Here is a 27,458-nt window from a genome sequence, read left to right as displayed (position 1 = left end):
CAACTTAAAAATACATGTAGGATAATGGTATATTTAAGTATGATGTGTTGCATTAAAGATATGCCACAGCACTCTCCCATAAGCTTTGACATTTATCCCCTCAGGATCATGATTTGCTATTCTTACTGAAAAACACTTTTTTTTTGCAAGCCGTTAGGTTCATTTTGGAATATGTGTACTTTTCTTTTTTTTAAAAATTATACAACATTTTATTTAAAAACAATTCATAGAATACATTTTCACATTAGAGATTCCCATAGTGGGAAAATAACAATGTATTACTTACAGTTTCATATTCATGGACAGATTGTTTCAGAACAAGTAAAACACTTTTGAGAATTGAGTCTCAGTTTAGAATTTGTAATATGTTGATGATATGTCTACAGGGGAACCTTGCCGTTAAATGGAACTTCTATGTATTCAGAAGCACTCCAAGCTTTTCTTCCTAAGATTTAGAAATTCATAGTGTGAGATATCAGCATTTCCTAATTTTAAAATTTCCCTAGTATATGTAACCATCAGTTGGTGGTATCTACTGAATAGAGAGGGAAGGTTTCAAAAACTGAACACTCTGCAACGTTTTTATTCATGAATTAACAGTATTTCCCTTTGTCCATTATTCCCAGGGCAAAAACAGAAGTTTGATCATATATTAATAGTAATAAAGCTGAATTCTCTTTAAGAGATTGATAAAAGGCAAAAGCTCGTATCATGTTTAGTTATACTGTGACTCTTAATGAGAAGCTGCGAGGCAACCCCATTAACTCACCGCAATGCAAAACTCAGTGTCAAGATTTCTTAGTCATAATTCCTCTCACACCTTTTCCTCAAATATTAAATTTGGAAAACAATCTTGTGATTAAGAGAAGAAGGCTGTCCACCAATGGATTTACCCTGTTATTTCTTCCTTATTGTGAGTTGAATGGCATGACAAAGCAGAGGCAAAGAGGCATACATCAGTTCTTCAAAGTATTAAGTCAGAAAGGTCAGAGCTTCCACAGCATGGCAACAGCTTTGCAGATGCCCACATCGTGATAGTTGAAATAGCAAAGCCCAGCAAAGGTTAAAGCTGAAAGTGCCAGAAGCTCTGCCTTGGGAGCTTTCTGCAAGTCATCCGCATGAACATAGTAACAACTTGTTCAAGGCCCCAGTAACTATGAAGAGTGAGGGTTGCAGCCAGGAGTAGAGTCCATCACAGAGCCAAGGATTCAAATAAGCAGCTGGAAGCAGGCCCAGGAGCAAAACACTGACAACCCTCTCACTAGTCCAGTGGAGAGACGCAACCTGGGAACCAGAATGGTGGCTCGGTGACAAGCCAATGTACTGCACTCCACACCATTCTGGGGTAGGTCGGTTCTGAAGTAATGCTGAGATATGAGCAGGTCTGACCACTGGGGTTCGCAGCAACAGAGTTTGGCCTCCTTGGGCACCGCAAAGGGTACTCAGTCTCCAGAGAACCGCCATCTCATTCCTGAAAACTCAAGGACATCCACCAACCCCCACTTTCTATATTAGTTATAGTCAGTCAAAACATAAACTCACTTTTGAAACCTTAACTGCATGTTTTATGAAACCTGTATTGTATAAAACTGTTTATCTGGGCTGAAAGAGCCAGAATCAAAGAAGAGTTTACACAGCTGTTGAAAAATGAAATTTGTCAGAATAGTAGAGGAAAACATTTCAGATATAATGAACAGGGTGTATATGGATGAAGGTATAAGCAGTAACAGTCATATTGGAAGTTACTCATAATGAGAAGCAGATTTAGTGTGTTATTATAAAGGTAATATTAGGAAGCAAAGAACAATATATAGTGTTAGTTTATCTGTTAATACTGGATTTTCAAATTTTGTTTTTCTGATGGTTTTGTTCATTTATATTGGGTGGATTCATTTGTGAGTGAATCTTTGAGATGTTGGTCTATGGCTTGAATCTGGTGACATTTTGTGTCTTGCCAAGTAGTTTGTTGAAGTTTTGGAGAACTAGAAGTAATTCTTAAGAAGTAGATATATTGCTAAAGATTAAGCTTCATTAAAATTCTCAATTTATAGAAGAAAAATGTATGTTATTTTCTATTTTTATAAAGACTAAAGTTTTTATCTAATTATTCTAAGTAGTTCATTTTAACTAAATATATGGATTTGTGAGCAGAACAAGACTTAGAAATGACATCAGAGGGAGAGCAAGAAAGGCTTGAAGGATGTGAAAGTAGCCAGCCCCAGGTATGTAAAAATTTAATTTCAAATTTCTGGTTTTCTTTGGTAATGTAGCATAATCCAAATGAAATTACTTTTGGACTAGCCTTTTAGAATCAATTGAATATAATTTAATAGTTAATTTTAATAACATTTTAACTGTTTATAAAACTTAAAGCGTTCTAAGAATCTACAGTGATTTACAGCTAATATTAACCTCGGAACTGAGGCAAAAAGTTCCTGAGTATTGTTTGCTGTTCCATTTTTATAACCTAATATAATAAAGAAGGTAATATCAAATATTGAATTATAATTTTAAGCAATAAAAATTATGCTGAGTTGGATTCTTGTTAAAGAAGTAATCATTGCCAGTGGTCCAAAATTTGCAGTTTTATATTACTGGTGACTAATACCAATATTAAAAACGTATTCTCCATTGTGATCTCTTACTAATTTCAATATCTATGTTCAGGGCAGAATGGGGTCATAAAATCAACCCAACTCTACCTATCAAGAGAATCAGACCTTGCAAAATGGCACTTTTGGTGTTTGGGTTCGAGCAAAAATGTTCCCAATTTATTTCATCATAGGAAATCTGCAAATATTGTTAAATTTTTAAAATCAACTGTCATTTGTGGACCTGAAAATTTATTAGAACTTGATTTAAGCCTCTAGTTTATATAGCTATATAACACTATCATATTACGGTATATAATTTGAATTAAAATGTAAGAATTTGCTTTTCTTTTGATTGGTGTTGATTTTGACTCCTAATAATTTAAAGTTTGCCTACTCACCAGTTAGTAATCTTTGGAAAAAACACTCAAATGTGCACTATTGGGTATCATTATTTCCAGTGCAGTGAGGTAAAATCTTGTTAAGTGAAGATGGCTTTGTACTACTAAAAATCTCTTATTTTCATTTTCGGTAAATCTATCACACAATGAATTAATGTTACTCCAAACACTGTCAAAGTAAAGTTTGATAGTTTCTGTTTTTCTTATATTTTAGGCTTATGCAAACTATTTTTCACTTTTTGGTTACAAGACAGTAATTTGGGATTAGGTAAACATAGATTAAGAAATATAACAGTTAAATTTTCATTTTTTCATACTTCATTATTTAAAGACAAAGTTATCCTTAAAACATATACCCTGACAGAAAAGACATCTGACAAACAAAACTCATAATCTACCACTTTCACATCTGCAAAAAATGTCTCAACAAACAGAAATGAACAAGTATTGTAATAGCATATATCTGTATATACAAGATTCCCTTATGTGCAAAAGTATGAGGAAAATGTGGATCAAACAAGACAAATCAGGTGGAAAAAAACTTTAAAACTCATCAAAATTGAATTAAAGCAGAATTAGGGTGAAATTTGTGAAGAATACAAAACTGCTGCCTTGTTTTTAGGAAGAGCCACTCCATGATAACTCTACAGGAATAGCAAACTCAAAGAAAATGCCCTCAAATTTGACAAATAATGCACCTGATTGTCAGGAAAAGTTGTATCTGGAGTGGTCATCTAATATGTATTCCTAATATTTCCTGTTTAAAAATAGTGCAGCCTCATAAATGTCTTTTGATCTCATTTATACTCTTGGTTTCCAGAATTTGCTTGCCAGTCATCTTCTGATTTTTATTTAAATGAAAATAAAGTATACTGTGAAAATAGTAACAAACCAGACACAGAACATGCTTTTAACATAGACCAGGAGAATTTTATAATGACACAAAAAGTACAAAAGCAAGGAACTCAGAAGTAGTTACCGTTGAAATAAAAGAAGACCAAGAGTGTTATAGGTACATGATGAAAAAATCACCAACATAACATTAATTGCAAATTGGACATCAGAAGTGTGCCTCAGTTTAGTGATCCAACAAACCTTTTAGATTTGTGGCTTACCTGCTCCAGAGAAATTAAGTATGTGAGAAAAAAAAACCATAGTGTTTCTGTTGTTACAGACACTTAATAAGAATACAAAACCAATACAGGACTTGTTCCAGAAACCATTATATCGTAATTACAGTACAAATAACTATAAAAGAATAGAACTTGGATTAGAAAATGTTCATTCTTCTCCACCACACAGTGACAGAGCATCACAAGTACATCTAGAAGAATAGTTACAGCACAATATACAAAGACTTAAGAATGAGGCACGCATATTACAACTAGAGTTCCAGCCCTTGTGGCTGCTTTCATGGTCTGATGTTGAGTGCCTGCAGCTTTTCCAGGTGCACAGTATGAGCTGTCGGTGGATCTACCTTTTTGGGGTCTGGAAGATGGTTGCTCTCTTCTCACAGCTCTTCTTAGAAAGAAAAAAGAAAAGTTCAGAAAGATTTATAGGGTCACTTGCTGCTACTTGCTTTTTTTCTCTTGACCAAGTATTTGGTGCATTCTAATTTTTTTACTTATGAAAAGCACTTATATAAAATCGGGTCATCTATATACATAATTGTGTGTAGAAATAGATTATTTCTCAATTTAAATGATAGGAGTTCAGGAAAACATTCTATAATCTTCATTACTTAATCAACCCAAGTCTGTCTGTCCATTTTACAAGTGGCAATAGGGACTGGGAAAAAACTAATCTATTCCTTTATCATGGATATAGACACTTGTAAACTAGGGTTAGCCTATAGGAAATTGCTTAAAAATTTAATAAGCTCTAGGGTTTAATTTTTCCCTATTGACTTAAAGATGAATTGCACTTACTTAAAGTGGGAAATCAATGGGAAAGAAGCAATGACTGAGAAGTGCTATAAAAATGTATCTGTCCTTGAGAGTTGAAACAAATATTCATGGGCAAAGGAAGCTGTATGTTATGCTTTCAGGTGTGCAAGTTGATCCATTTAACTCAATGTTAAGGCTTATAATTTCATCATGACAACCTTAAGTATGTTTGAAAACAAATGTATATAGATATCTCCATCTATTTTTTAATCACAACTTACACATGTTTCTGTCAAAGCAGATCTTAATGTGATTTTGTTTAATAGAGCATAAGTTTTAGCATGTATAACTTTATTATGTCAGTACCATGGATTGTCAGCCAAAAATTTAGTATTTGACTCCAAAGTAGAAACCTGATTTCGGTACGTCGAGTTTTAAAGATAGATAAAAATCTGGTGACGTTCACCTTAAAAAGTAAAAGTAGATGAGGCCTCTCAGCCCCTTCTGAGGCATTACGTTACTTTCCCAGAGTTACACTTTTAATTCTTTTGATTAATTTGATGAATTTATCGGTAATTTATCTGATTCAGCATTATGAAACAGTATTATCAGGTTTTGTGCAATAAAATGCTAGAAAATGCCAGGCACTTTAGATGAATCATTTAATCTTTTTTGATAATGGGGCCAAAGTAGATAATTGCTTACACTGTATATCCTCCAGCTATAAAATGTCATGGTTACTGAATGTGAAATTTGGGAAGCATCTCATTTTCCGGAACTCTAAAGTAGCATCTCAGCAGTTTCACTCCGCTTCTTTTGTGGTGTCAAATTTTGGTTCTTGTACTTCAGCAAGCACCTTCACATTTTCGATATCCTAGGATCCAACGGGAAAAAGTAAAATAAAAGACAGTGGGAAAAGACAGCTTACCGCAGAAACGGGAAAGCTTCCTTTCTATTCTTGAAGCCCCACAATGTCACATCGTCTAAATCTGGCCTTTTAGTGTAAACTCCAGGAGGTAAAGATAGAAGAGGACAGATTTGATGGCTTTGTCTTTTTATTTCTCTATTTCTGCTCGTCACAAGGGCACCAGGGGGTGAAAATGTATATTAGACAGCAATGGGAATAAAAGCACAAATTTGGAATGGGCCCATTTTGAAAGTTTTGAAAATTTTATTCGCTCAAACAGAAATAAATCAGACTTTATATGAATTTCAATAAAAATTATAATACAACATATAATTATATATAATGAAAAAGTAAGCACAAGGTATTTTATCATGTCATGACTAATATGACAGACTGAGTCAAGTGATGAATGAACACAGAAAAGTGCTTTCTATTGGATAAAATAATGACAATTATTCTAAGTATGAAACTTTCATTGAAGGTTGAAGAAAAAATGAAGAAATGCAGAAATAAGAAAATGGAAGTGTCAAGAAACGTACATGCTGATGACAGTGACAGTTATAATGATGATGTTGATGAATTAATTCACAAAATAAAGAACAGAAAACCTGATAGTCATCAATTTCCCAGGAAGGAGAATGACAAGTTTGATAGGTAATCCTGTAGCGATTTAACAGCAGATCATTGTTAATTGTACTATAAAATGAATTCTAATTTAGGTTAATATGTACGATTAACAAATTTTATACTTTCATGAGGAATATTCTGCCTTGCCTGATAATCATAAAATGCAAATTAACAAGCAAGGAGATACAGTCTTTCCAATCATATTGATGTTTTATTTAAAAAATAACTAGACAAATGTGAAGAAAGACATGCTCTCATACACTGTTGCTAAATGAAATTGGTAAATCTTTATTGAAGGGTAGTCAGTAGCATGCATCAAAATTTTAAATATGTCATTTCGTTAACCTGACAGCTTTACTTCTGGGACTAGATTCTACAGGAAAACATGAGTTTACACATACACACAAGCAGTTTAAGGTCATTAATTATATATTTATTATATATATGATATACAAGATACCTTGTATATCGTATATATAACGTGCAATAGGCCAACATATATATGTGTGTGTGTATATAGTTATTTCTTTATATGAAATTGTTGCATGCATACATATATATGGTAAGAACTTTCATTATAGCATTGTCATATCAAAATGTTTGAGATTGTGTAAAAGTATATTAAAGGAAATAGTCATACCCATTAAATAATGTACTATGCAACCCTCTTATAAAAATGAAGTTGCATTTATAGTGTAGTGATTATTTCACCAGTAAAGTATCTTTAAAGCATTTGGTTTGATAACACATCTTGTATTAATCTATTTTCATACTGCTATAAAGACACTACCTGACACTGGGTAATTTATAAATAAAAGTTTAATTGACTCACAGTTCCTCCTGGCTGGGGAAGCCTCAGGAAATATACAATCATGGCAGAAGGCAAAGGAGAAGCAAGCACCTTCTTCACAAGGCGGTAGGAGAGAGTGAGAGCAAGGAAGTACCACACTTTAAAAACATTAGCTCTTGTGAGAACTCACTCACTATCACAAGAACAGCATGGGGGAAACAGCCTCCATGATCAAGTCACCTCCCACCAGGTCTCTCTTCTGACAGGGAGGGATTACGATTTGAGATGAGATTTTGGTGGGGACACAGCACCAAACCATATTATTCCACCCCTGGCCCCTTTCAAATCTCATGTCCTTTTCACATTTCAAAACCAATACTGCCTTCCCAACAGTGCCCCCAACGTCTTAACTCAGTCAAGCATTCACCCAAAAGTCCAAGTTCAATGTCTCATCCGAGACAAGGATGTGAGCCTGTGAAATCAAAAATTAGTTAGTTCTAAGATACAGTGGGGGTACATGCATTGGGTAAATGTTCCCATTCCAAATGGGAGAAATTAGTCAAAACAAAGGTGCCATGGGCCCCATGCAAGTCTGAAACTCTACTTGGCAGTCATTAAATCTTAAAGCTCCTAAATCATCTCCTTTTACTCCATGCCTCACATCCAGGGCACACTGATGCGAAATGTGGGCTCCCATGGCCTTGGGCAGCTCTGCCTCTGTGGCTCTGCAGGGTTCAGCCCTTGTGGCTGCTTTCATGGTCTGATGTTGAGTGCCTGCAGCTTTTCCAGGTGCACAGTATGAGCTATCAGTGGATCTAGCTTTTTGGGGTCTGGAAGATGGTCGCTGTCTTCTCACAGCTCTTCAAAGCAGTGCCCCATTGGCAACTCTTTGTGGGGGCTCCAACTCCACATTTCCCTTTTGCACTGCCCTAGCAGAGGTTCTTCATGAGGGCTCTGCCCCTGCAGCAGACTTTTGCTTGGACATGTAGGCATTTCCATACATCCTCTGAAATCTAGGCAAAGGTTCCCAAACCTCACCTCTTGTGTTCTGTGCACCTGTAGGCCCAACACCACGTGGATGCTGCCAAGGTATGGAGTATTCACTCTCTGAAGCAACAGCCTGAGCTCTGCCTTGGCCCTTTTTATCATGGCTGGAGCTGGACCAGCTGGGATGCAGGGTGCCATGTCCCAGGTCTGCACAGAGCAGCAGGGCCCTGTTCCCAACTCAAGAAACCATTTTTTCCTCTAAGGCCTCTGCGCCTGTGATGGGAGGGACTTCTGGGAAGATTTTTGACGTGCCCTGGAGACATTTTCCCCATTGTCTTGGCTATACTCAGCTCCTTGTTACTTATGAAAGTTTCTGCAGGAGGCTTGAATTTCTCCCCCAGAAAACAGGTTTTTCTCTTCTACCACATAGTCAGGCGTCAAAGTTTCCAAACATTTGTGGTTGCTTTCCCTTTAAACATAAGTTCCAATTCCAAACCATCTTTGTGACCACATGAATGCTTTTCAGAATAAGCTAGGTTACATCTTGAATGCTTTTCTGCTTAGAAATCTCTTTTGCCAGATACTTAAATCATCTCTCTCAAGTTTAAAGTTCTACAGATCTCTAGGGCAGGGGCAAAATGCCACCAGTCTCTTTGCTAGAGTATAGTATGAGTGACCTTTACTTTAGTTATCAATAACTTCCTCATCTTCATCCGAGACCATGTCAGCCTGGACCTCATTGTCCGTATCACTATCAGCATTTTGGTCAAAACCATTCAGCAAGTCGCTAGGAAATTCCCAACTTTTCCATCTTCCTGTCATCTTCTGAGCCCTCAAAACTGTTCTAACCTCTGTACGTTACCCAGTTGCAGTCTCTTCCACATTTTCAGGTTATCTTTATAGCAGTACCCCACTCTGCAAGTACCAGTTCTCTTAAGCAAATTTTGTCGGAATACAATACTGTATGATCTTAATGCTTATAGTGTTTACTGAGTTAGAAAAGGAAGCTACATGCTACTTTGGCACTTCACTTTGTTACCAACATAATCGTTAGTTATAAAATTGTTTTTCTCAATGCAAAAGTGCTCAAATATTGGACCTTTATAATAATCTGAATATTGCCAAGGGATTGCACATGGGGATCCATATTTTATATAAATATTTACAATATTGCTAAACGTTATTGAAGTATATCAAAGGACCTTTGATCTACCAAGCCAGGAGTTGGCCAACTTTTTATGTAAAGAACCAGATAGTAACAATTTTAGGCTTTATGGACCAGAGGGTCTGTGTTGTTGTAGTCCAACATCTTCCATAGACAATAAATGAATAGGTGTCACTCTGTCACTCGATAAATGAATTACTGTCATTCAATAAATGAATAGGTTTTGTTGTCGTTCAGTAAAAGAATAGGTTTCACTGTTACAAAAAAAAGAAAAACACAAACAGGTAGTAGGCTGAATTTGGCACACACTATTAATTTGCTGACCTGTGTGCTTAAAACCAAGGTGCTGCCAATGCAGTGTATTTCCTGTTTAGAGGCACTCTCAATGCATGTCATTACTCTTCCTTTGAAAAGTATGCACCACACAATATTTTTCAATAGTGACTTCATATTGTACAAATTACAAAAATTAAGTTTACAAAATAAGATATTTTTGCATTGTCGCTTTTTATTCCTGTTACAGAATTGAGTATTTTAGTATGACTAATTGCTTTGTGTATTTGATGAGTATAAAATGTCTCAGAGTTGGGTGAGTTTTCTCAAGTAAGAAATACTGTCCTTGAAATCATTAGTCTTTCTGTGGTCTTTATAAGCATGAGCAAAATGATAATCACTTTTATATAATCTAGAAATGCTCAAGGGGACTTCTAGTTCTATAATTTTATGGCTTTATTCATTTATACCGTGGTCTGGCTTATAAAAATGCCATATGTGTATAATTTTTAAAATGCTTAAGGTGTTAAAACATACTAGCTAATTAATCATTATAAAAGGATTGGGAAATACAGCTGAACAAGAAGAAAATTAGGTCATCCACGATAATGCCACTTAGGTATGATATCCTTGAAATTGAACCATCTGTACTCATTGACTCAACTTCCCTTCCATTCACTCTTGAACTCACTGCCGTAATTTTCACTCTCACCGCTCCTCCAAAATTGTTATTCTCAAGCTTGTCATTTTTTCACTGTAATCTCATTTTATTTAACCTATCAGCAATATTTGACCCCATGGAGAACTTTCTCCACCATATCACTTTGTTCACTTGGCTTTCAGAATGTCAGTCACTCACCTAGATTTTCCTCCTGCCTTTCTAGTTGTTTTAGTTGTGACATTAGGTTGTTAACTTAAGATCTTTCTTTTTGATGTGAGCATTTAGCTTCATCCCCGTGATGCAAGGTTGTTTCAACATGTGCAAATCAATAGGCCAGGCACAGTGGCTCATGCCTGTAATCCCAGCGCTTTGGGAGGCTGAGGTGGACGGATCATGAGGTCAGGAGATTGAGACCATCCTGACTAACATGATGAAACCCTGTCTCTACTAAAAATACAAAAAATTAGCTGTACGTGGTGGCGCACACCTGAAGTCTCAGCTACTCAGGAGGCTGAGGCAGGAGAATCGCTTGAACCCGGGAGGCAGAGGTTTCAATGAGCCAAGATTGCACCACTGCACTCCAGCCTTGGTGATAGAGCGAGACTCCGTCTCAAAAAAAAAAAAAAAAAATCAATTAATGTAATTAATCAAATAAACAGAATTATTCTGTTTATTATTGAGATAATCACATCTCAATAGATTCAGAAATGTCTTTTGATGAAATTCAACATTTATGTTAAAAACTCTCAACTAGTTATTGAAGGAACATACCTCAAAATAATAAGAGCCATATATGACAAACCCATAGCAAATGTCATACTGAATGAGCAAAAGCTGGAAGCGGTCCCCTTGAAAAGTGGCACTAGACAAGGATACCCTCTCTCATCGCTTCTTTTCAACATAGTATTGTAAGTTCTGGCCAGGGTAATCCATCGAGAGAAAGAAATAATAGGCATCCAAATAGGAAGAGAGGAAGTCAAACTATCTTAGTTTGAAGATGACGTGATCCTATACCTAGAAAACCACATAGTGTGAGCCCAAAATCTACTTAAGCTGACAGAACTTGAGGAAAGTCTCAGGATACAAAATCAATGTGCAAAAATTAGTACCATTCCCATAGACCAACAATAGTGAAGAGCCAAACCAAGAACGAACTCTTACTCACAATTGCCATCAAAACAACAACATAAAAACCTAGGAATACAGCTAAGTAGAGAGGGGAAAGATCTCTACAAGGAGAACTACAAAACACTGCTCAGACATAGAGTTTGAGACCAGCCTGGCCAACATGGTGAAACCCCACCTCTACTAAAAATACAAAAATCTGCCGGGCGTGGTGGCAGTCACCTGTAATCTCAGTTACTCGGGAGGCTGAGGCAAGAGAGTTGCTGGAACCCAGGGGCGGAGGTTGCAGTGAGCAGAGATCATGCCATTGCACTTCAGCCCAGACCGACAACAGCAAGACTCCATCTCAAAAAAAAAAAAAAAAAAAAAAAAAGTCATACTGCCCAAAGCATTTCGTAGACTCAATGCTCTTCCTATTAAACTAGCATTGACATTCTTTACAGAACTACAAGAAACTATTTTAAAATTCATAGGGAACCAGAAAAGGGTGTGAATAGCCAAGGCAGTCCTCAGCAAAAAGAACAAAGCTGGAGGAATCACACTACCTGACTTCAAACTATACTACAGAGTTACAGAAACCAAACAACATGGCACTGGTTCAAAAACAGACACATGGACCAGTTGAACAGAATAGAAATATGAACACATGCCTGCAACTCTCTGATCTTCAACAAACCTGACAAAAAGCAACAAAGACAGGACCGTATTTAATAAATGGTGCTGGGATAACTGGCTAGCCATATGCAGAGGATTGAAACTTCACCCTTTCCTTACACCATAAACAAAAATTACCTCAAGATGGATTAAAGATTTAACTGTAAAACCAAAAACTATAAAAACCCAGGAAGACAATCTAGGCAATACCATTCTGGACATAGGCACCGGCAAAGATTTCATTATGAAGATGCCAAAGCAATTGCAACAAAAGCAAAAATTGACAAATGGAATCTAATTAAACTAAGGAGCTTCTGCACAGCAAAAGAAACTGTCATCAAACTGAACAGACGACCTCCACAAGGGAAGACGTTTTTGCAAACTATGCATCTGGCAAAGGTTTGATATCTAACATCTGTAAGAAACTTAAATACAAGAGAAAACCCCATAAAAAGTGGGCAAACGACATGAACAGATACTTTTCTTTTTTTCTTTTTCTTTTGTCTGGCTTTGTCTCCCAGGCTGGAGTGCTGTGCCGTGATCTCCGCTCACTGCAACCTCCCCATCCCAGGCTAAGTGATTCTCATGCCTCAGCCTGCCGAGTAACTGGGACTACAGGCATGCCCTACCACACCCTGCTAATTTTTGTATTTTTAGCAGAGATGGGTTTTTGCCATGTTGGTCAGGCTGGTCTCGAACTCCTGACCTCAGGTAATCTGCCCACCTTGGCCTCCCAAAGTGCTGGGATTACAGATGTCAGCCGCTGCTCCAGGCCAAGAACAGATACTTTTCAAAAGAAGACATACACAAGATCAACAAACATGGAAAAAAAGCTCAACTTCACTAATCGTTAGAGAAATGCAAATCATAACCCCTATTAACATGCCATGTAACACCAGTAAGAATGGCTATTATTAAAAAGTCCAGGCTGGGCATGGTGGCTCACGCCTGTAATCCCACCACTTTGGGAGGCCGAGGCAGATGAATCACGAGGTCAGGAGTTTGAGACCAGCCTGACCAATATGGTGAAACATCGTCTCTACTAAAAATACAAAAATTAACCTGACGTGGTGGCACTCACCTATAATCCCTGCTACAGAGGAGGCTAAGGCAGGAGAATTGCCTGCACCTGGGAGGCGGAGGTTGCAGTGAGCCAAGATCATGCTACTGCACTCCAGCCTGGGTGACAGACTGAGACTCCATCTCAAAAAAAAAAGTACAAAAATAACAGATGCTGGTGAGGTTGTACAGAAAAAGGAATGCGTATACGCTGTTGGTGGGACTGTATATTATTAGTTCAGCCATTGTGGAAAACAGTGTGGCATTTCCTCAAAGACAGAAGTACCATTCAACCTAGCGATCTTATTACTGGGTATATACCCAAAGGAATATAAATTATTCTGTTATAAAGACACATGCATATGTTCGTTGCAGTACTATTCACAATAGCAAAGACCTGGAATCAAAGTAAATGCCTATCGCTCATAGACTGGATATAGAAAATGTGGTACATATATACCAGGAAATATTAGGTAGCCATAAAAAATGAGATCATGTCATTTGCTGGAACATGGATGGAGCTGGTGGCCATTATCCTTAGCAATTTAACACAGTAAAAGAAAACCAAATACCACATGTTCTCTCTCAAAAATGGGAGCCAAATGGTGAGAACACATAGACACATTGATAGGAGCAAAACACACTGGCACCTTTTGGAAGGTGGAGAGTGGAGGATGAGTGGAGGGAAAGCATCAGGAAGAATAATGAGTACTAGGCTTTATACGTGTGTGATGAAATAATCTGCAACAAACCCCCGTGACACACGTTTACATACATAACAAACCTGCAGTTGTACCACTGAACTTAAAAAAAATGCCAAGGTTAAAATCTTATTTTTAAAATATTGCAAGATTCAGAAATTATTACTTATATTCAGAAATGGAAAGATAATATGAATTCATCTGCTATCATATTACTTGAAAGTAAATATTACTTTCATAGCATATTGTGAAACACATGTTTTGGAGCCAGAGTTCTTGGGTTTGAATGCTTAGTCTGCTATTGAACAGTTTTATGTGTTTGGGCAAGTTATGTGGCCTTTCTGTGCCTAGTTTCTTTCTTTATAAAATATCTAGTATGTTACCTACTTTACAGAATTGCTGGGAGGATTTAAATGACTTAAATACGTGTACAGTGTTTAGAATAGTGCACAGTACTTGGACAGTATGTCCCGAAAAGCCTAGCTAATGTTATCATTAAAAAAGGGATTTGGTTACGTAAGTAATATTTATCAAATAGGTCTTAGTACCAGTAAAACTTTGTTTGTATTGAAAAGGGCGATGAGAGAAAACCCCAGGATACATATTTTTCCATCAAATACTGCAAATAACATGTTTTTTTCTGTCTTTGATGATCAGAAAGCTTGATTTAAACTTAATTTTTTGATATTAGTATATTTCATTTGTCCTGTAGTGCTACCCTTTCCATTTATAGTTTTTCCCCTTGTAAAAAAAAAATTGTATTTTGCATCACCTGTAAAAGCATTACCTGTAAACATTATAAATAAGAGAGAGAAACTACAAACACAGAGGTTTTATATAAAAAAGTTTTAGGTATTCTTTGTATTTTACATATTTACTATTTGCCTGATTGGAATTTTTTGTTTTTTTTTTTTTAGGCTTGCAAGGAAAACCTCTAATGAAAAGAGCAAGGTATTATAAAAGTAAATTGTCAAGAATGCTGTTGAACATACCTTAAAAAAGATCACGGTAAAAAACAGAAAATCTTTTGCTGTAAAGACATTGACTTTGATAAAGCAGTGGTAACCATTCATAAAAGCACCCTTTTAACCAAAGTCAGTTATTTTAAGAAGTACCTGTGTTTTTGCTCATGTAAAAAGATGAATAATTCCCGCTGGTGTATATTTAGTATATGCTATAAATATGTTGAGGGCGTTTTGAAGCAGTGTTATTTATTTTATAGGTTAAAAGCCAAATATATTTCAGGGATGATCTTAATGACATAACTGGGTCATCTGAAAAAACCTCAGAGGATGATGAGTTGCCTTACTCTGATGATAAGAATTTTATGTTACTCATTGAACAAAGTGAAAAGGAGTGTAAAGGTAGGACCAATGCATAAATATAAGACTCTTTCCCTATCCTATAGTAATTTATGCACATATTGCTTAGCACTGTACCATAGAACACTGATGTGTTAATAGGGATGTTCATCTCGGAAATATGCTTCTTGTGAACATAGAATGAGACCTACTCTATCTTGTATACTCTTAGCCAAAGAGCTGTGATCATTCCACTGTACCTTTCTCAGTGTGAATGACACTCCCAATCTATTTGTTGACTCTGCTTCTCTTCTATGCCTTTACCCAGGGTCAGGTTGTCATTATCTCGTACCTGGAATACTGTGATAACCTTACAACTCTTTTCCCTACTGCCCCACCTTCCAAAGCCATGGTCTATTCTGCAATCATAATTATATACATTTTTAAAATTCACATCTGATCATGTTACCTGCTTGCTTAACACCCAACTGCCACTTGTCATTGCTATAAGGTAAAGATGACAATGCTCTAGCTTTATACTGCTTCATTTCATACCCTTGTTTCTCTGTGTGTCACAGCCAGTGCCCCAGGTGTTTGCTCCTACAGTCAGTAGCTTCAGTGAGGTATAACTGATACATGTTAAAGTTCACATATGTAAAGTGTATAGTTTGATAAGTTTTGACAGATACATACACGTGTGAAAGTGTCACCATAATCAAGATAGTTATCCATAATCCACAAAAGTGTCCTATGCTGCTTTATGTTCCCTTTTTAGAAAAAGCTGCCAAATTGTTTTCAAAAAAAGTGTACCATTTCCATCTGATCAGCACAACAGGACAGTTGCGGTTACTGTGTTGTCACACTAAGTATTGCGGTATTTATTTGTAGCCATTCTTATGGGTGTGGTTAATATGCATGATCCTAATGACTAAACATGTTCACCTCATATACCCAAACTTTGTTTCATGTACAAAATTATTAAAAGAATTTTTTTAATTACCATCTGTCTTTGTGAAATAGTATTTTGTGTTTAGACTTGGGTCCTATTGCCAAGATATCTCATTATGTAGATGCAAGTATTCCAAAATCCAAAACCTGAAACACTTCTGGTCCCAAGCATTTTTAATAAGGGATATTCATCCTGTACCATTGGCCAAATGTTTTGGTTACTGTTGATGTATAATAATTGTTGAAGTTGATTTTTCTGTTCTTCGTTGTGTTTTGCTTATGCTAGATTTTGCATTTCCACATGAACTTTAGAATCAGCTTGTCAATTTAAAAAAATTTAGAATCACCTCGTCGTTTAAAAATGTCCAGCAAGTGCTGGCTTGTTGGACATTAGGTTAGAATTGTGTTGCATTTATAGATTAATTTATGGAGAATGGACTTCTTAACAATAATGAATCCTTGTACTCTTTAAAAAAAATGGATGTCTGCATTTATATAAGTCATATTTAATTTTCTCAGTAATATTTTGTAGTTTTTAGTGTATGTCTTTCTGTAGTTTATCAGATTTATCTGTTTCAGTTTTTGATGTAGTTGTAAATCATATGCTTAAAAATTTAGTCTGATTGTTTATCACGAGTGTATGGAAATACAGTTGATTTTTGTATGTTGGTTTTGCATACTTCAATCTTACTGAACTCACTTATTAGTCCTGGTACTAATAATACTCACTTATTAATTCTTGGTAGATTTGATCAGATTTTCTACATAGACCAAAGATTTTCAAACCTTTTCTTTTTCAAAGTACCCTCTTATTAAAGACTTGTGGCAAAAGGGGTCTCTGTTGTAGCTGATAGACTGCCATTGTAATATGAGAGCAGCCATAGACAACCTGTATAATTAATGAACACAGCTGTGCTCATTGACGAAGACAAGAAGCTGGCCCACAGGTTAGAGTTTACCCAAACCTGTTGTGTGGTCATGGTTGTGTACAAAGACAGTTTCATTTATTTTTTCAACTGGGATGACTTTTATTTCTTTTTCTTGCTTGACTGCACTAGCTAGAATCTTCAGAACAATGCTGCATAAAAGCAGTGAAAGCAGACATTCCTGTGTTGTTCTTCATCTTCTGGAGAACATATTCAGTTTTTCACCATCATACATGTTAGCTGTAGGTTCATCATAGATGTTCTTTATCATGCTGAAGAAGGTCCCTGGATTCTTATTTTGCTAAGACTTTTTCATTTTTACAAAATCAGAAATGAGTGTTGAATTGTATCAAATGCCTGTATCTGTCGAGATGATTCTGTGGATCTACTGTTTTCCGTTGTTAATCTGGCAAATAACAACGATGTTTGAATGTTAAGCCAACCCTGCAGTCCTGGGAAAAAACCCCATTTGTTTGTGATGTACTGTCCTTTTATTATACTGTTGGATTCAATTTGCTAAAGAAGTTATGATAAAGTCTTTATTGGTTTATTATAAAGACTTTATTTATCAGACCAGTCTTATGTTCACAGCAAAATTGTGAGGAAGGTACAGAGATTTTTCAAATACCTTCTACCTGCACACATATGTAGCCTCCGTCCTTATCAGTAGCTCTCCCCATAGTGGTGCAGTTGCTATAATGGATGAGCCTACACTGGCACATCAGAATCACCTGCAGCCCGTAGTGTGCATTGTACACTGGTGCTGTACATCGTATGGGTTTGGTCTTAAGGTACACTGACATGTATGTGTGTCATATACATTGTTTTCACCTCCCTAAAAATCCTCAGTACTCTGCCTGTGTATCCTTTCCTGGTGTCCCTCATCCTCTGGCAGCCACTGATGTTTTTACCATATCCATAGTTTTACATTTTCCAGAAAGTCATATAGTTGGAATCATACAGAAAGTAGCCTTTTTAGGCCGGGCACGGTGGCTCACGCCTGTAATCCCAGCACTTTTGGGAGGTCAAGATGGGTGGATCACCTGAGGTCAGGAGTTCAAGACCAGCCTGGCCAACATGGCGAAACCCTGTCTCTACTAAAAATACAAAAAGTAGCCGGGTGTGGTGGCGGGCGCCTCTAATCCCAGTTACTCAGGAGGCTGAAGCAGGAGAGTCGCTTGAAGCTGGGAGGCAGAGGTTGCAGTGAGCCAAGCTTGCGTCATCGCACTCCAGTCTGGGAGACAGAGTAAGGCTCTGTCTTAAAAAAAAAAAAAAAAAAAAGAAAGTAACCTTTTTAGGTTGGCTTGTTTGACTTGGTAATATGCATGTATGGTTCCTTCATGTATTTTCATGGTTTGATTTGTCATATCTCTTTAGCATGGAGTAATATGCCATTGTTTGGCTGTTTAACCACAGTTTATTCATTCACGTATCAGAGGATGTCTTGGTTGTTTCACAGATTGGTTCAATTTTTACATGCATGCTCATGAGGGAGTTTTTATTGGTAATATCATTGTCTGGTTTTGGTTCAGGGTAATGCTAACATTAAAGAGTGAATTGGGGTGTACTCTTTTTTGTTTCTTTTTGGAGAGTTAGTGTTGAGTTGTATTATTTCTTCTGAAAATGTTTAGTGGAGTTCACTGCCATAGCTAGCTGAGTTTGAATTTCTTTTGCTAGGACGGTCCTCAGCTATGACTGAAGTTTATTTTTTATATTTAGGGCAATTCAGGTTATTTATTGCTTCTTGGTTAAGGTTTAGTAATTTCCCCTTTTAAGGAATTTGTTAATTTTATCTATTTTGTTATGTTTACACATAAAAATTATAATGTCACCTTGTTTTTTTGTTTGTATCTGTACGGTCTGTAATCATGTGACATTTACTCATTTCTGAAATGAGTAATTTGTATCTTCTCTTCTTCCTGATCAGCCAGGGTAAATAGAGATTTCTCACATTTATCAGTCTCCCAAAGTGTTTGGTGTTGCTGATCTTCCTTTTTTTGTTGTTGTTCTGAAACCAATAGTATAACAAAATACCATAGACTGGGTAGCTTCTAAACAGGAGAAAATGATTTCTTACAGTTCTGGAGTCTGCAGAGTCCAAGGTCAAGGTGCTGTCAAATTTGCTGTGTGGTAAGGAACCTTCCCGGATCATAGATGTGTTCTTTTTCTCTGTGTCCTCACATGGCAGAAGGGGCGGAGGAGCTCTCTGGGGTGTGTTGTGTAAGAACACTAATCCCATTCATGAGGGCTTGGCTCTCATGATATGACTACCTCTAAAAATCTGCCCTTTTGATTAGGTTTCAGCATATAAACTTTTGAGAACACAAACATTCAGACCACAGCAGGTGGTTTTGTTTTTTATCCTTCTGCTTGCTTTGGGTTTAATTCTCTGATTTTATTCTATTATTTATTTATTTATTTATTTTCATTTTCTTAAGGTAGAAGTCAGGGTTATTGATTTGAGACTCTTCTAATATTGACATTTAGTGCTAAAAATTTGTATTTAAGTGCAGTTGTTGCTGCATTCTACCAACCCTGATATGTTATTTTTTCATTTTTATTCAGTTCAAAATATTTTCTTTTTTCATCATCTCTTTGAACCAGGGTTATTTAGATGTGTGTTTCTTGGTTTTCATGTATTTGAGTATTTCTTAGCATTATTTTTGTTATTGGTTTCTAATATCATTGATTTGTGGTTAGGATATGTACTTTTTATGGCTTACATTCTTTTTACTTAATCTTTTTAATGAGATTTATTGTATGGCCTAAAACATTGTCTATTTTGGTAAGTGTTCCATAGGTACTTTGTGTGGCGATTCCTCAGGGATCTAGAACTAGAAATACCATTTGACCCAGCCATCCCATTACTGGGTGTATACCCAAAGGACTATAAATCATGCTGCTATAAAGACACATGCACACGTATGTTTATTGCGGCACTATTCACAATAGCAAAGACTTGGAACAAACCCAAATGTCCAACAATGATAGACTGGATTAAGAAAATGTGGCACATATACACCATGGAATACTATGCGGCCATAAAAAATGATGAGTTCATGTCCTTTGTAGGAACATGGATGAAATTGGAAATCATCATTCTCAGTAAACTATCACAAGGACAAAAAACCAAACACCGCATGTTCTCACTCATAGGTGGGAATTGAACAATAAGAACACATGGACACAGGAAGGGGAACATCACACTCTGGGGACTGTTGTGGGGTGGGGGAAAGGGGGAGGGATAACATTAGGAGATATACCTAATGCTAAATGACGAGTTAATGGGTGCAGCACACCAGCATGGAACATGTATACATATGTAACTAACCTGCACATTGTGCACATGTACCCTAAAACTTAAAGTATAATAATAATAATAATAAATAAAATAAAATAAAAAATAAAAAAAAGAAAGGCATGGTGTTGTTTAAGTCTGCTCTATTCTTGCTAATTTTCTGCCTCCTTGTTCTATCACTTCCTGAGTAAAGGGTATTGAAACCTCAGATTACCTAGAAATTGTCTATTTCTTTTTATAGTTCTGTCTACTCTGGCCTCATGTATTTTGAATTTCTTATGTTATTAGGGGCATAAACATTTAGGACTATTATATCTTCTTGATTAACTGAAACTTGTATCATTGTGACATGACCTTATTTATTGCTGGAAATTGTTTTGCTATGAAATCTACGTTGATATTAATTGAACCATTTCTTCTCAGTAGTCTTCTGTCAAGTATTAGCACATATCTTTTTCTATTCTTGCAGCCGATTTATGTCTTTACATTTAATGTACATTTCTTATAGACAGCATGTAATTGGGTATTGCTTTCTTATCGAATCTGTCAGTCTGCTTTTTAATTGAGGCTTGTAGACCAGTTTCATTTATAATGTGATATTCAATATAGTTAAGTTTGTCTGTCATTGTGCTGTTTGATTGCTGTTAGTCTCGCTATTATTTGTTCCCCTTCTTTTTCTGCTTTCCTTTAGATTAATCAGCTATTTTCTATGATTTAATTTCATATTTCTTTTTTGGTTTTTTATATATAACTCTTTGCTATCTCAATGGTTTATTTAGGATTTATAGTATGTAATTTTAACCTATCATAGTCTACCTTCAAGTAATGTCATACCACATCATAGATGGTATAAGAAAATGAGAATGGTACACTTTTATTTAATTATTTTGTCCCAGACAGTTCCTTCCTGAATCTGTGGGAATATGGATTTTGCCAAGTTTAGAATGTTTTTGGCCAATTATTTTTCAATTTTCTTTTCTGTCTTTGTTCCTTTCTATTTGGGGATTTATATATTAGTTGCTTGAAGGTTTCTCATAGTTCATCATGACAGATTTACAATTGTGATCTGTGTTTCTTTTCCTCCACTGTAGTTTTTACCTCTGACATTGTAATTTACATTTCTGCAAGTGTGGTTTGATTTTTAAAGAAATACCTTTCATGCCTCCACTTATTGTCTTGAGCTTTGTTTGGGGTACAGTGATTTACTTATAAACAGAATTCTTTTTGTTCTTGCTTTTAGATTTTGAGTAATTTGCCACTCCTGAGGCAAGAGTTTTCGGATTATTTATTGTCCTGTGAAGTATGAGTGTTTTGGGCCTGGCTCTTGGGATTGGACCCTCTTCTGGGCACTTTGTGAACAACAGGCTTGGTTTCTCCTCATCTTTCTCTAGCGTGTCCCCCCACCGCTCGCCACCCCTTGGTCTTAGGAAGTTTCCTAGCACACATCCATTTTTTTCATTATTCCACTAAATACTTCAGAGGGGACCTCTGCAGATCTCCAGGGTTTGTTTCCTCTGCTGCTTTCTCCTCTCCAGTGTTCTGTCCTGTGATTTCTCTCTGCTTTTGTTTTACCGGATTCTTAGGGTCACCGCCCCAGCTCAGGGAATCTATGTCAGATTTTCTCGCTTTGTCATGGCCTGGGAGCTCTGTCAACAAAAGAAGCTCTGTCAACAAAAAGGCCTACATTTGTTTCCTGTCTTTTAGTGATAACCATCTTCATTATCTGAAGTCCACTGTGTTGAAAATCATTGTTGAATATATTTTGTCTGTGTTGTTTTTGGTTGTTTCAGGTAAGGAGGAAAATCAGCACCCGTTGCTCCCTCTTGGCTGTAAGCAGATTGCCGCAGAGCTCCAGCACGTGCAGCAGACTAGCCAGAGTGCTTTGCTTCCTCCTTTGCTCAACCGCTTCCTTCTCATTTTTTATTTCTCAGTGTATCCTTCTCTTCCTCAGGGAAATCTCCCCTGAGCCAAGTATAGGTCAGATTCTCTTACGTGACTAAAACAACTATGTATTCTTATAGCATCTCTCCGAATTTGTAATTGTCACATTTTTGTCTGTGTTCTTTACTACACTTGAAGCTAAACAAGATCAGATGTGTTTTCTGTTTTATCTGAAGAGCTTTCTGAAATATTTTCCACATTGCAAGCACTTAATATGTACATATTCATTCAGTGTATGAATGAGTGCCATGTTGAAATGCATAGTCCTTTATATTTAAAAACCTACTCATGTATTTTATCTCTGTTTTGTCTTCTCCCGCTTACAGATTTTGTTAGCCTATTGAAAATCAAGAATGCAACAGCTGCATGTGAAGGATCAATAGAGGATAAAAAAGGTTACTGTGAACAACTTAAAGTAAAATTTCAAAAAATGAAAAATAATATTAGCATACTACAAAAGGTACTATCTGAAACAAACAAAACCAAATCACAGTTAGAGCATCAGAATCTTGAAAGGAAAAAAAAGCTCTGTAATTTGAGGTATCACATTCTAGTTTTAAAGAAATATTTGAACTATTTATACTAAGGATATGTAGGATAATTTTTGTAATAGCTGACTTACCTTCTAGGGTTTAATAGAGAAGAAAACCTCTTAAAATTGTGGAATGTGAAATTTTTGGATAAAAAATCACAAGTTAATTGTGAATACTTCTCTAATAATTAATTACATATTCCTTTAAATCATTATTTTAATGGCTATATAGAATTCCACCCTATGGAAATTTCATTATTTAATAAATTGAAATTGGGGTTTTAAATTTTTTGTATTAATGCTGTAAGAAACATCTTACATATCCATAGTTTTCTACATTTCTATTTCTTTACTTCGGATAAATTTTTCAAAATAGAGCTATCTGGTTAGAGTATAGGAGCTTTTTAAAAGAGATCTTTGATTACTATTACTAAGTTGTTCTTAAGAAAGTTTATAATTTATAATTTGAGTATGAAATGTATACTTTTCTCCACCCAGAATAATTATTTTTAAAATTAACCAGTTTTTTTTTTGTCCTTTCGAGACAGTCTTGCGCTGTCACCCAGGTTGGAGTGCAGCAGCGAAATCTCGGCTCACTGCAGCCTCTGCTTCCGGCTTCAAGCGATTCTTGTGCCTCAGCCTCCCAAGTAGCTGGGATTACAGGCACACGTCACCATGCCTTTCTAATTTCTTTTTTTTTTAAGTAGAGATGAGGCTTTGCCATTTTGGCCAGACTGGTCTCAAACTCCTGACCACAAGTTATCTGCTGGCTTTGGCCTCCCAAAGTTCTGGGATTACAGTGTGAGCAACCGTGCCTGGCCCAGTTTTACTCTTAATATGCAGCGAATGAAAAGTAAAATGGAAAGTGATTACTGATTAGCTTAGTGAACATCTGTCTCTGCTACAGAGTTTAAATTAATTCAAACTTCTATGCAGAAGGCAGATATTATTCTTTATTGTTTAGATATTAGATCTTGTCTTGTTTGAGAATGGATTTTAAAATTGTTTGTAAAATACATAGTAATCAACAGAATAAGTCAAAAGTGTTAGCAGAAAAAGAAACATAAAAGGTATGGGGTAACATCTTAGATTCCTTAGCTTAGTCTTGGATTATTGTCATCTGGAGATACACATTGCAAGAAGGCATCTGAAGGTGCTATCTTACAATGTAAATCATCTTTAGGGATACCTGCAGTATTTTATGAAGATGAAAATTTATTTCTGGTGAAGGTATCAACTTGTTTATAAAAAATAACTTTTTTTAAAATTAGCTAACTCTAAATGATTCATCCTGACTGAGGAGTAATTATTACTGTGTGAAGAAAAGGTAATTTTTAACTTGTAACTTTACCTAATAATTTTCAACATCCTTTTCCATAATATTTACTAGAATTACTAGTAACAGAAGCTAATCAATTAGCAGGATGTTCATTCCTTACTACCTTTCAATTTATATGTCTTCTTTGGAAGACATCGAAGTGAGAAATTAACATGAAAACTAGAAAGAAAAAATATTCAAGAACATGGGCACTTTATTAGGATAATAAACCAGCATATGAGTGTTTTGTTTTTAAAGGATTTTAAGATAAGTATATTTAACTACAGATTCATCTTACAACAACAAGAAGAAGAAAGAATAAAGGCTGAAGAGTTGTATGAAAAGGATACAGAAGAGTTAAAAATAATGGAAGAGCAGTATAGGACACAAACTGAAGTGAAAAAACAACTTAAACTGACTCTCAAATCATTGGAAGTGGCATTGAAGACTGTAAGAAGTAACTCAAATCAGGTAAATTAATGTTTGGTAAAATTTTACATTTCTAATTTTATTTAATTAATATTACTTAGAATATCCCTTTGACTTAGTTCTAAAACAAACCACAAATTTTATTTCGTCTAAAAATAAATGATACTTATAGCTACAATTATTTATTATAAATCTTGGCCTCAAAGTTATATTTTATTTCAGCTCAAAGACCTTTGGAAAACAATGATATCCCATAATATATATACTTAGTGATATTTTGTTGGTAAGTAATTTGTTCCTAGTGACATAGTTCAGTGTAGTTTTCCCTATTTTGCATTAATTATGGTTTCAAACATTGTGAAAAGGAAATAAAAGTTATCATAATAGTATATAATCTCAAGATTTCCTAAGAAGAGCTTTATAAATTTTATCCTCTTTGGTGTTTTGAAAGAAAAGGTTTCTATTGTATTTGTATATCTACCCCCATGGAAGTAACTGTGATCTGGTGGAGGAGCACTAGAAGCAGAGTTAGAGGACCTAGGAAAAATCCAGCAGCTTGCTTCTATTTTTAACCTTTCCCTGCAGAATTGTGATAACTAAATGAATTTATTGATGTATGCATACAAAAGTGCTTAGTACAATGCCTAGATCTGTCATTTATCAATACATGTCATTGTTAAAACTGACTCTAAAAATGTAAGAAAAGTAGAATTATCTAAAATATTCACAGGAAAAAGAAACTTAAGGAATTTGGAAAATTTTATCTGTCCAGATATCTGCAGAGCTAAGGCTCTTACTATAGGGAAAGTAAAGGTTAGATGTTAGTGTGTAAACCCAGTTTCTAAATGTAATCATAGTTATTAATCATTTATGTTTTTGGGTTTGTTGAAATTCAGTAAAAGCCTTTTTTTAAAAAAAATCAGATTCTTAAAGAATTTCTAGTGGTTTCTTTTTTTTTTTGCTTTCATAGATTCATTGTCTTCAAATACGTTTTTGAACTTTTGAGAATTTATGCTCTAAAAGGTTTGAGGTTTTGATTCAACTTTTTTTTTCCAGTTGGATATCCAGATAGCAACTCTTTCATTGTATAAATGTACAGGTTATTACTTATTTAGTTTCAGAAGAAATCATAATATGTCATTTTATTGGTTGCTAGTTGAAAGTTTTCTTTGTTTTATTTAGAATTCTCATACTCATGAAAAAGAAAGAGACCCATGGCAGGAAAATCACTTGATGCGGGATGAAATTGCCAGACTCAGGCTGGAAATAGACACAATAAAACATCAGAACCAGGAAACTGAAAATAAATATTTCAAAGATATTGAAATTATAAAGGAAAACAATGAAGACCTTGAAAAGACTCTAAAGTTGAATGAGGAAACATTAACAAAAACGATAACCCGGTATAGTAAAGAGCTTAATGTTCTGATGGATGAGAATACAATGCTCAATTTTGAGCTAGAGAAGGAAAAACAAAGCACGCCAAGACTGGAAACAGAAATGGAATCATACCGTTGTAGACTGGCTGCAGCCCTATGTGATCATGATCAATGCCAGTCATCAAAAAGAGACCTACAGCTTGGTTTCCAGAGCACAGTGAATGAATGGTGTCATTTACAAGAAAATACTAATTCTCACATTCAGATTCTTTCTCAGCAACTTTCCGAAGCTGAGAGTACATCCAGTGGCCTAGAAACTGAGCTCCGTTATGAAAGAGAGGCTCTCAAAGAAAAGACGTTGGATATAGAACACATGCAAGGAGTCCTAAGCCGAACACAGTGTCGATTGAAGGACATTGAACACATGTACCAAAATGACCAACCTATTTTGGAAAAATACGTGAGAAAGCAGCAATCTGTAGAGGATGGTCTATTTCAACTACAAAGCCAAAATCTGTTGTATCAACAGCAATGTAATGATGCTCACAAGAAAGCTGACAATCAGGAAAAAACAATAATTAATATCCAAGTCAAATGTGAAGATACTATAGAAAAACTTCAAGCTGAGTGTAGAAAGCTAGAAGAGAACAATAAGGTGTTGATGAAGGAATGCACTCTTTTAAAAGAAAGACAATGCCAATATGAAAAAGAGAAAGAAGAAAGAGAAGTAAGTATCAAGAAAAATAAGTATTTTTCAAACTTCCTGAAGTAAAATTTAAAGTATATTTGGTTATGGCTAAACACTGAATCTAGTTGAATATCAAAATATATACATGATAAACAGTTCTGCTATATCACCTTAGAACGGAATTTGTTTCCAGCAAATAAAAGTTAGAGCTAGGAGATGCTTTCCTTTGAGTAAAGACAATGTGACACTTAGGAAATTTTAAACGTTTCAGTTACAAAATGTTAATATAGACTAACATTTATAATGTAGTCTTACACTGCTGAAATAATTTTAATGTCTGTATGTTGCCACATTTTAGGATTATGATAAAGCAGATACAAAGAAATATTCATACCTAAAGTGTTATTTTGAAATAGATTCAATTAATTAGAATTCTTTGACAGTTAATTCCCGATTTCCCAGATGAACTAAAGTGTATTTCCTATTTTATAATTATTCTTCCTCAATAGCTTTTAAAGTATCTTCGTTGGTATAATTGTATTTTTATTCACGTCAATTTGACTTAAATCTGAAAATAATTCAGTCTCAAATTATATATTGATACAACCGTTCCATTCTTTAAAGACATCTTTCTTACATTATAATATGGGGAAAATGTGGTAAATGTTAGCCCAACCATATTTGATTTAATCTTCCCTCTGGCATTTATAACTTACTTTCAATTTTTCAGTCAAAAATATGGTCATAATTTTTATTTCAAGGCTCAATGACTCTCATTTGGATATAAGGTTGTCCAGTACAAAGATCAGCTTAGCTGTCTGTGATTTGTTAGTTTCACATTGGATCCTCATTTTAGACTAATGAGGGGTGG

The 27,458-nt window shown here is 35.5% G+C and overlaps 1 protein-coding gene and 1 pseudogene across 2 annotated transcripts in view; one reads left to right on the top strand and one right to left on the bottom strand.

Moving 5' to 3' along the window:
• LOC129018688 (ankyrin repeat domain-containing protein 62) overlaps positions 1-27,458 on the top strand; it is a 127,974-nt gene that overhangs the window by 14,645 nt on the left and 85,871 nt on the right. For both annotated transcript variants that reach the window (XR_008495414.2, XM_054460393.2), the window contains exons 7-13: positions 2,152-2,222; positions 6,267-6,439; positions 14,745-14,778; positions 15,050-15,191; positions 22,568-22,781; positions 24,379-24,562; positions 25,703-26,626. Coding sequence is in view for 1 of the 2 variants with exons in the window: in XM_054460393.2 (XP_054316368.2) it covers positions 2,152-2,222; positions 6,267-6,439; positions 14,745-14,778; positions 15,050-15,191; positions 22,568-22,781; positions 24,379-24,562; positions 25,703-26,626 (1,742 nt within the window). In the remaining variant the exon portion in view is untranslated. The remainder of the gene's footprint in view (positions 1-2,151; positions 2,223-6,266; positions 6,440-14,744; positions 14,779-15,049; positions 15,192-22,567; positions 22,782-24,378; positions 24,563-25,702; positions 26,627-27,458) is intronic.
• On the bottom strand, positions 842-1,464 carry LOC129018690 (succinate dehydrogenase [ubiquinone] cytochrome b small subunit, mitochondrial-like; annotated as a pseudogene).

This window comes from Pongo pygmaeus, chromosome 17 (genome assembly GCF_028885625.2).
Source record: "Pongo pygmaeus isolate AG05252 chromosome 17, NHGRI_mPonPyg2-v2.0_pri, whole genome shotgun sequence".
NCBI classification, from domain to species: domain Eukaryota; kingdom Metazoa; phylum Chordata; class Mammalia; order Primates; family Hominidae; genus Pongo; species Pongo pygmaeus.
This window is presented reverse-complemented; position numbering and strand designations above follow the sequence as displayed.